Below are 9,930 nucleotides of genomic sequence, written 5' to 3'. Positions count from 1 at the left end.
CCCGCAAATAGAAAAATCCCTCCCTTTCCATTAGTCTGTTGGATTAGAACTTCCGAGCTTTGGACTCTAGACTAGATGCATTCCTTTACCAAGTCTGAAACCTTTGGGCAGCCAACTAAACTTCTGAGTCTTTCTCTTATTTGTAAAAGGTCCCATGGTATTCACATTGGAAGTAGTGGTAGAATGACCTGAAGATGTAATGAAATTATGCAGGTTGAGTGTGCCTATGAACTGCTCCGTGCTAAACAAAAGCAAAAGGAGGCTCCTAGTGACTCTATTGATTCAAACGACCTTTTTTAGGGGCGCCTGGGTGTCAGGTAAGCATCGGACTTTGGCTCAGGTCATGATCTCGCAGTTTGGGAGGTCGAGCCCCGCATTGGGCTCTGTGCTGACAGCTCAGAGCCTGGAGCCTGCTTCAGATTCCGTGTCTCCATCTCTCTCTGCCTCTCCTCCCCTCTCCCCCCTCCCTCAAAAATAAACATCCTTTTTTAGCTTGCAATATAAATAAAGAGCCCAGGACAGAGATTTTCAATATTGGCTAGCTACCCCTGAGCTGCTCTGTAATTCCTCATCCTGTTTGTAGAGGGAGGCCATGTTGTGGTCAATTTGATGTGGGCCCCTTCATCACTTTCTTCCTTGCTATATTTTCCAGATGGCATATTTATAAGCTAGAAGCGGGCCATTGAACTTGCACTATACTTTCTCATTCACATAAACATTATGCCTAGGCACTAAGATACTGCAGCAATGTTTAGCAGTTATCACCCTGACTCAGAACAGAAGTTTTGGTCAGTAATAGGCTATGTCCACTTAAGGGACACACAAGTTATACTAACCTTTTGTGTATTTGCTTTAAGGACCCTATCCATTCTGCTTAGAACTTTTAATTAGATCTCTCCTCTCCTAGTGGGGATAGGACAAATCCTCCTGGACAAAAAGTTTCCTTTTGCTACAAAATGCGTTTATTTCCAGACAGACAAAATTCTCCAACTGCATATAATGAGTACATAAAGTCCTTCTTTTGATAAATGTCCTTTTATAAGAGCCATTTCTAATTATTAAAATGCATACCAAACATTCGTCTCTTAAAATATAACTTAAATAACCTGCTAATGTAGGAGTCCTGAGTGGCGTGCGATTCTTCACCGAGTTCAGAGCCGTATCCACACGTGGTCCCAAAATGAGATTTCACAAGTCAGCAGGCAGCAAACGTGTCCAGCTCACCTGCTGGTGGGAGGAGTAGTTGCCGTGGTGGCCACGAGCCCTCTTACGTGGAAAAAGTCATGTGCGGACAAAGAAGCATGATATACGCAATGTGGAGGCGGCATTTCACAGAATGCAAACACCATTCAGGTAAAGAAGTGGACTGGAGAAGGAAAGTTCAGGGAACACAAGTCTGTTTGCATTAGTAGGTGTCATGGCACCGTCTCACTGGGCACTCAATAAATATCCATTAAAGTAAGTATAAGACCAGAAGCTGGAACAGTTGTCTTGGTGCCCAACATCTGTTTTCAAGATAGGGCTTGAAGTTGTTTGACGGATGCTCTTTTGTTTCCTCAGAGTATATCATTCTCTTTGGATAGCCCATTTCCTTATCTTCAAATTCTTGATTAGCATTTACAGACTTCTGGCACACTGCTAGTATTCGGGACTCCCTGGCTTAACGGAGAGCACAGAGTGGTCCATATGAAATCTTGATTTGTCTTTGGAAGTAAAAAGCTGCCGTGGCTCACTTTCTCAGATCTAGGTGATTCTTCACACCTTCTCTTCAGTTGATTCCTTTTGATATCCCAAGCCCAAAGTAGCCATGGAACCTCCTAGGTGGAGCAGATTTCTTCATGAAGTCTCATTCCAGTATCAACTATTTCCAGTACCACGGCTCCCTCAGGACCTGAAAGAGCTGAAGTTCTGTCCTTCAGAGTTTTCCACCCGTTCTCCGAAGGTAAGGTTCTTGTTCTAAGGCTGATACTAGGGAATGCCCCACAGAGGAAATTCCTGGAAAATCTGTATCCCCTTGTGATTCATTCTCTGTAAGGCTAAGGTTGTAATTCTGGAGACACAAAGGAAAAGTTTCTAAATTCATCCTGGTTAATCATAGGAAGATGCCCCTCATCAATTGGGGTTAAAACTGGCTCTTCCTTAATGAAGTCAGGGTCAAAATTACTGACATCTTCTCTGGATTTCTGTCAAAAGGAAACAAGTATTAGTTTGGGGGCACATGAGACTTCCTCATCTTCCCTGGGCCTGTGCCTGTTCCAGGGAGGTCCAAGAATGGCACTGAAACTCTCTCAGTAGCATTATTTACAGTTATGACAGTTATGGCTAAAGAGCACTGTATTGTAATTCTGCTGCACTGTGTATGGTATGGCATTTGGTAACCACCAGTTCACTAACCCCATGAAAATCATACTGAGGAGGCGGGCCTTAGGTTGGGAGGCAAAACAATTAATTTGGTCACCTGATCCAGGTGTCTCTATCACCCTTTACTCTGCATTTCACTAAGGTGCCACTTCTCAACAGGTCTTGCTGAAGGCCGCACACACTTGGCTGTCAACAGAGTGTAAGTTCACACTTGCCTCACCTATTGTTTATACACAGGGCTATGTGTGTGAAGAGATCTTTCTTGAAAGATGGGCAAGTGTGGAGTTTAGGAAACCACTGCCTCTCCCTTTAGTCACCAGTTGGAGCCATGATGCCCTGCTGGCAAAGCCTTCCCTCATCCCCAAGGAGTTGGCAGGGGGAGGCCCATTAAAGGAAGTGGCTTTACGGCTGGGTGTCTGGTGTCCAATCTTATGGGCTGTTACAGATTAAGCTAGCTGTGCAGTTGGAAATGTTGATATTTTACATCTTTATAAACCAATGCTGAAAAGATCATTTCTGCCATTCTCTCCTGTCTCAACCCATGGATGAGAAAGAGCTTAGTTCTCCAACCAAGAGCTAGACCACCCTCAGGAATGCTACACAGATCAGCTGCCTTGCTTGGGAAGGTACCCCTGGTGCTGCCAACATTTCTCCAGTCAAAAGGGGTTTGGCCTGAGCTCTGTGCTGTGGTAACTGATACAGGCCCAGGCTCTCCAAGCCAAGGAGCCAGGTTTGGTGAGGTGGGTAGGGCAGTGCTTTACCTACCCTTTCTCCTTCTCTGGGGGCTTGGGAAATCCACCCTAAGGAGCTTGAGGACACTGTAGAGGAACAATAAATTTCTCATTCCAACTTGTTTGGGGAAATCGGGAACATTTCAGGCCTCTTAGACCGCAGAAAGTGCAAACTTTGGTTAAGAGAGGATGGGGCCAGGGCGAGCAAGAGGTGAAAACTTTGAGAGAAGTAACCTGTACAGGGAGAGATGCTGCTTCAAGGGCATACCTCCTTCTGGGTGAGGCTGCCCTGAAAAATGTCAGGTTGTATTTCTGGTTTGGTTATTCCATAGGGGACCATCCCATTGCTCAACAGATTCTTAAAGACATTTGAAGAAAGAAAGTCTACTCTGCTGGTCTTGGACACTTACGATTCTGGGTCTAAAAGGTGGTTCTACTTGGCGATGGTTCAGCTGGGCCCAGTCGATTTCCTTAAAGAAAGGATGCCTCAGGATGGCATGCTCACCACCCTGAGTCAGGCTGCCTAGGCGCATGGTGGGGTTCTTGGTCATGAACTGAAAGGGGGAGAAAGAGAGTCAATCATTCAATAATCTACAACAAGTATGTCACAAGATGGTAGGCATCAGTTCTGGCAGAGGAGCCCATGTGAGGCCTTCTGGCTGATCTTGCTTAACAAGCTGAATTTTCCATTATGGGCAGGACAGCCAACATGAATCATCCCTTAAGGCGCAATTGCTTGTGTGTATTTATGGCCTTTGCCACTTCCATTTCAGACGTGGCCACTAAAATAAAGCTGAAGGGTCCAGTTTTCTTTACTGTAAATACCATGTATTTTTCTTTCCCTTTTAAAGAGACTCTTTATAAAATAGTGTGCCCTTCTCCCACACTGCAGTTGTAGACAACCCACAGCTTATGAATAGGGCTACTTTTGAAAACAGCTGTGCCATTTTTTGAGGCCCTGACGAGTCGGCCAGGATTCCTGCTCTCTGACAAGACCACAGGGAGAAGAGGGAGAGTCATTCTTTTGAAGACCTGTGGGAAGAAGCTGTGAGAGTTTAAAAAAAAACTAAAGTTGGCCACTTTTCTTTATGCAACAAAGATGCTCCTTTTCCTCCTGCCCATTTTGAAATGTTTAATGATTCAGAATCCTACTTAGACCATTTAAGCAATGTGTGTATAATGGGTGTGTATATATATATCATATATATACCTGGATCATATATATATATAATTACATATATATATGATATATATGTGATATATATATATATATATATATATATATATATATATATTATAATCCTTTGCATGTCAACTGGGAAGCTCCCTTGAGGCTGAGCCCCTGTCAAGGTATTTGGAACTAAGTCTACTTTGACAAAAAGGCCAGTGAGGTGTTCTGATCATGTCTTAACCAATAATTTGTACAGGAGAACTCAGCTTTTCAGGGCCAGAATGTGATTTTTTATTTTAAAGACACGTAAGATAATTTAACTTTGTGTTTTCAAAATAAAAGTTGCCTTGGATTAAAAAGTGTTGTTTTAAAATTTAAATCAAGTTGTCTTTAAGAACACCCCCAAACACTGCTTTCCAAATTTGATTTGTGAGCACAAAAGTAATGCTGTGTTCATACAACTTGCTTTAGAGTGGAATTTCTAGAGTAAATGAAAAGCCAATCTTGTTGAAGGTGTGCAGACATGAAAAGGTAGTGTTTGGAGGTGGCCATCCCTGCTAGGCCAGGTGTCCAAAGCTGCAACGCATCCAGTGTTGGTTTGAATAAAAATGGAGGGAGAAGGCTGTAAAAAGCCCTAAGCAAATCTGACCGGACAGACCTCTGAAGAAAATTTTAAGAAGCCCACCAAGGGAGCTAATAAAAAAATGCAGATGCTGATGGGGTCTAATAGCTTTTCCTCTCTTCTACTGACAATGAATGCAAGGCCATTGGTGATGGTGGACTGGAGGGGAAACCCAAAAGGAAAAGGGGCTTTCAGAGCTACACTGATCCAATTGGGGCAGTTAGCACTCCAGGCATGTACAGTGGTCAATGTGGATTTAGGAAGTACATGTCTCATAAATAGCTCAGTTCTGTAAAAGTGAGGTCTTCATGCTGCTTGGGTTCTCGTGGCTCAGCCTGTGCATTCAGAAAGGAAGGGGAAAATATATACACAAGAAAAAAGGAGTAGGTTCCCTCCTTAGGAACATTAATGGGATACAATCCCTGATGGAGTAGGCATCTATTTGAAGAGCTAATTTACAAGGATGGTAAAACAGACTCAGATGGCTTGTGGGAAATTCCCAGGCCTGCCAATGATGAGTGCAGAGGGCATCTTGTGTGTGGGTACAACTTGTTCTTCTGGACAAGAGGAACAGTGCATGGCTCTCAATGCCAGGGTGGCAAAAGCCCAGTGACCATTCTTCCTTGCCCTTGGCACTGAAGCCAAGCTTCCAAGGGATACTGTGGAAAGGAACTCCGTGAGGGAAAATAAACCAAATCACAACTGTTCTTCCTCTAAAAATGGAAATGGAGGCAGTCAGAATAATCCTTTCACTAGCTTGATACTTTCTCTTAGGTTCTGGGAAGTCCTGAATAACCAAGCAGTTTTGTTTTGACTTTTAATATACTGTCCTAAGCCCTTTAGATACAGCTATTCTACACTTAAAAGGGGGATCCATTTACAAAGGTTTACATGGTGTCTACTGTATGCAAGGCAGTGACCTAGCTATTGTGGGGATATAGATGACAAAGACAGTGTCTCCCCCTGAGGAGCTGATGAAGTGGGGAAGAGGCCAGAAAAGTTTATGGGCAATCACAACTGGGTGGAATGAAAAGAGCAGAATGTGTAGGAGCTTGGAAGAGGGGTCTGGTCATGAGAAGGCAAGTAATGGCCTCATGGAAGAGGTAGCTATTTGCTGAGAGAGGAGGTAGATGAATAGAAGGAATGCAGGCATGAACAAAGATGACAGTTGCTCCCAGGAGCCAGCACAGGTACATGCAAACACCTGGTATGCTGCAGTATGACTGGTGCATTGGGGTGGTTGAAGATCTGGGAGAGGGGCAGCCCATTGGAGTCACCAACATCCTATGGAAAGATGAGTGGTAAGAGCTGGCCAGTGAGGTAGGAGATGACTCTAGCCACAGTGGACTGAATCAGTCAACGAAGAGATAAGAGATGGTAGGTGAACAGTGAAGAGGTTGAGAAAATAGCTGAGAAGACTGGACAAGTTCAGAAACTAGAAAGGTTTCTGGTTAGTGGCAAGGAAAAGTTAGGAGCAAGTCCTAGTAGGCTTGTGGAAGAATGGACACAATCCCACACTTGTTGGCCTTGCAGTGAAGGGGCAAACAGGAGTGCAGGGTCACAAGGTCTGCTCTGGCTGCCTGATGGAGGGGTAGTATTGGATAGCAGAGATAGGTAATGAAAGAAAGGCAATAGATTGTGGGTAGTATTAATAGAAATAGTAACAGTAGTAACAGTATTAACAGCAGTATTTGGGGGGAATGAAACAAAACCAGCATTTCTCAAGACCTAACAGTGTGCAGATCTGGGAGGCTGAGCTCAGCTTTGCATTTGAGGTATTCAGACATCCCCAGGAGATGACTAGTCCTGTAAATCCAGGATTCAGGCCAGGATTAGAGCTCTAACTCCCTGAGACCTCAACATTTGGTGTGAGGGCAAGAGATGAAAGGGTAGGCAAGATTGTGGAGAAGGAGAGAGAGAGTATAGCTGTAAGACCAGCCCCAGGCCTCAGACCTCTTACTTGGCTCACACGACAGGTTTTAAAATAATTTTAATTACTTGTCAAATATTTAAAAACTAGGAAATGTCAACTTTAAAGTCAAGTTTTCCAATTTCTCTTGGAAAATAGGATGTTCTGGAACACTAAACCCGTACTTCTTGATATAAATGGCCTAGGGTCTAGCAGTAGCTGTTTTTTTTTTTTGTTTTTTTTTTTTTTTTTTTTTTTTGGAGCATATGATCCTTAGCCACATGTCCCACCATTCCCTATTGCCTCACCCTAGCTGGCTTCACTCACTGACTCTATATGGCTCTGAGACCTGGCATAGGGATAGAAAAAATGCTGGGGTGGGGCTTCTGGTCCAAGATGGCAACATAGGAAGACCGTGAACTGACCTCATCCATGGACATACCAAATCTACACCTATCAAAGCAATTCCTCCTGAAGAGAAACTGAGGACTGACCAGCTTCTGCACAATAAAAGATCAAAACATGATAACATAATAAAGGGAATACCCAATGGTGCAAACTACAGTGGGGAAGAATAGTTATGGAGGGACTTTGGGTAGATTCAACTGCCCTGAAGCACTGAAAAAAACACCATTTTAAAGCACAACTAGAATATAAAGCATTCATCCCTAGAACCCTGACAAATGGCAAGACACAAAATCTCCCCAGGTTGGAGGGGCTGGTGTGTGTTATTCACAATCCCTTTATAACTTGGTAACATGGAGAGCAAGGTCCAGTGTCTTAGTGAACCTTCTACTTCAGTGAGCCCCAGGCCTCTAGCCCACACCAGCCCCACCTATCACACCAAGGTGGCCCCAGAATGGTGTATATCAGGATGCTTCTGGTCAGCACTCACTATAGATCTAGAACAGGATAAAGCAAAGCCCCCCAAGCTTAACAGCAAAAAGAAAAATGAATTAAAAAAAAGATGAAGGAATCTCTTGGATAACATCAAACAAACATTTGCATAATAGGGGTCCCAGAAGAAGAGAAGAGAGAGAGAAATGGGCAGAAACTTGTTTGAAGAAATAGTTGAAATAGTTGAAAACTTTCCTAACCTGGGAAAAAACCTAGACATCCAGGTTCAGGAAGCACAGAGAGCTGCAAACAAGATGAACCCAAGAAGAACCCATGATGTGTCACATCATGACACATAATAATTAAAATGTCAAGGATTAAATATAGAGAATTGAAAAAGTAGCAAGAGAGAAGCAACTAGTTAATTACATGAGGCTATCAGCTGGTTTTTTAGCAGAAAGTTTGCAGACCAGAAGGGAGTAGCATGATAGATTCATAGTGCCAAGAGATAAAAACCTAAAACCAAGAATACTCTAAACATCAAGATTCCTGATCTCTTCAATTCTGAATGGTAATTTTCCAAATAAAAGTTAAAGGAGTTCATCAACATTAAACTGGCCTTATAAGAAACATTAAAGGGACTACTTTTTTGGGGGTGGGGGAGAGAGGGGGGAGAGAATCTTAAGCAGGTTCTATGCCCAGCGTGGAGCCAGATGTAGGGTTTGATCCCATGACCCCAGTATCATGACCTGAAGTGAAATCAAGAATCAGATGCTTAACTGATTGAGTCAACAAGGCACCCTGAGGGACTTCTTTAAGTGCAAAACAAAAGGCCATAATTAGAATAAAATTATAAATAAAAGTAATGTAAAATATGACATATACATAAAACATGGAGCAGGGAGTGAAAAAAAAGTTTTTAGAATATGTCTGAACTTAAGTGACCATCAACTGCATATGGAACTCTGTATATTTAGGATGTTATATCAGCCTCATGGGTAACCACAAACCCAAAACCTATAATAGATACACAAAAAATAAAGATAAATAAAGCCAAGCAGTGTATAATACTTGAAATCATCAATCACAAGGTAAGAGAGTAAGAAGGAAAAGAGTAGAACTACAAAGACAACCAGAAAACAATGAACAAATGGCAAAAAGATACATACCTATCAAGAATCACTTTAAATGGTCTAAATGCTGTAATCAAAAGAAATAGGTCTTATTTTCTTATCCATTCTGCTGTCCTATGTGCTGCCTACAAAAGACTCACTTCAGAACTAAAAATACATGCAGACTGAAAGTGAGAGGAAGGAAAAAGAGTTCCATGCCAAAGAAAGTGAAGAAAAAAAGCAATACTTTTGTCAGCCAAATAGACTTTAAAACAAACGTTGCAACACAAGACAAAGAAGGGCATTACATAATCATGGAGGGATCAAGCCAACAACAGGGTAGGACAATTGTAAATATCTATGCACCCAACATTGAAGCACCTAAATACATCAAATGTTAACAGATATAAAAGGATAAATTGACAGTAATACAATGATGGTGGGGGACTTTAGCACCTCACTTATATGAATGGCTAGATCAGGCAGAAAATCAATAATAAAACAATGTTTTTGAAATGATACATTAGACCAGATGGACTTGATGGATATATATATATATATATATATATATATACATACCATTCCATCCCCAAACGACAGAAGACACTCTTTTCAGGTACATATAGAACATTCTCCAGGGTAAATCACATGTTAGGCCACAGTACAAGTCTTAATAAATTTAAGAAGATTAAAATCATATTGTGCAACTTTCCTGACCACACCAGTATGAAACTAGCAATCACAAGAAAAAAATGGAAAAAACACAAACATGTCAAGGCTAAACAACATACTACTAAGCAACCTATGGGTTAAAGAAGAAATAAAAAAAAAAAAATACATGAAGACAAAAATAAAAACACAATAGTCCAAAATGGGCCACAGCAAATGCAGTTCCAAGAGGGAAATTTATAGCAATACAGGCCTACCTCAAGAAAAATCTCAAGCAATCTAACCTTACACCTAAAGGAACTAGAAAAAGAACAAAGTCCAAAGTTAGTAGAAGGAAGTTAATAAGATCTGAGAACAGAAATGAAAAAAAAACATAGACTAAAAAAACAATGAAACCAAGAGCTGGTTCTTTGAAAAAATAAAATTGATCAACCTTTAGCTAGACTCATAAAGGAAAAACAGAGGACCCAAATAAATCAGAAATGAGAGAGAAGTAACAACTGACACCACATAAATAC

At 41.7% G+C, this 9,930-nt stretch overlaps 1 protein-coding gene across 1 annotated transcript in view; it reads right to left on the bottom strand.

Moving 5' to 3' along the window:
- Window positions 1-536: 536 nt before the first annotated feature.
- Window positions 537-9,930, bottom strand: part of PRKCH (protein kinase C eta) — a 231,866-nt gene continuing 222,472 nt past the window's right edge. Inside the window, exons 13-14 of the mRNA XM_015543305.2 lie at window positions 3,503-3,646; window positions 537-2,183 (exon numbers count right to left, since the gene is read on the bottom strand). Coding sequence (XP_015398791.2) covers window positions 2,037-2,183; window positions 3,503-3,646 — 291 coding nt within the window. The 3' untranslated portion in view covers window positions 537-2,036. The remainder of the gene's footprint in view (window positions 2,184-3,502; window positions 3,647-9,930) is intronic.

This window comes from Panthera tigris, chromosome B3, assembly GCF_018350195.1.
Source record: "Panthera tigris isolate Pti1 chromosome B3, P.tigris_Pti1_mat1.1, whole genome shotgun sequence".
NCBI classification, from domain to species: domain Eukaryota; kingdom Metazoa; phylum Chordata; class Mammalia; order Carnivora; family Felidae; genus Panthera; species Panthera tigris.
The sequence above is the reverse complement of the archived record's forward strand: the minus strand, read 5'-3'. Positions and strand labels throughout refer to the sequence as shown.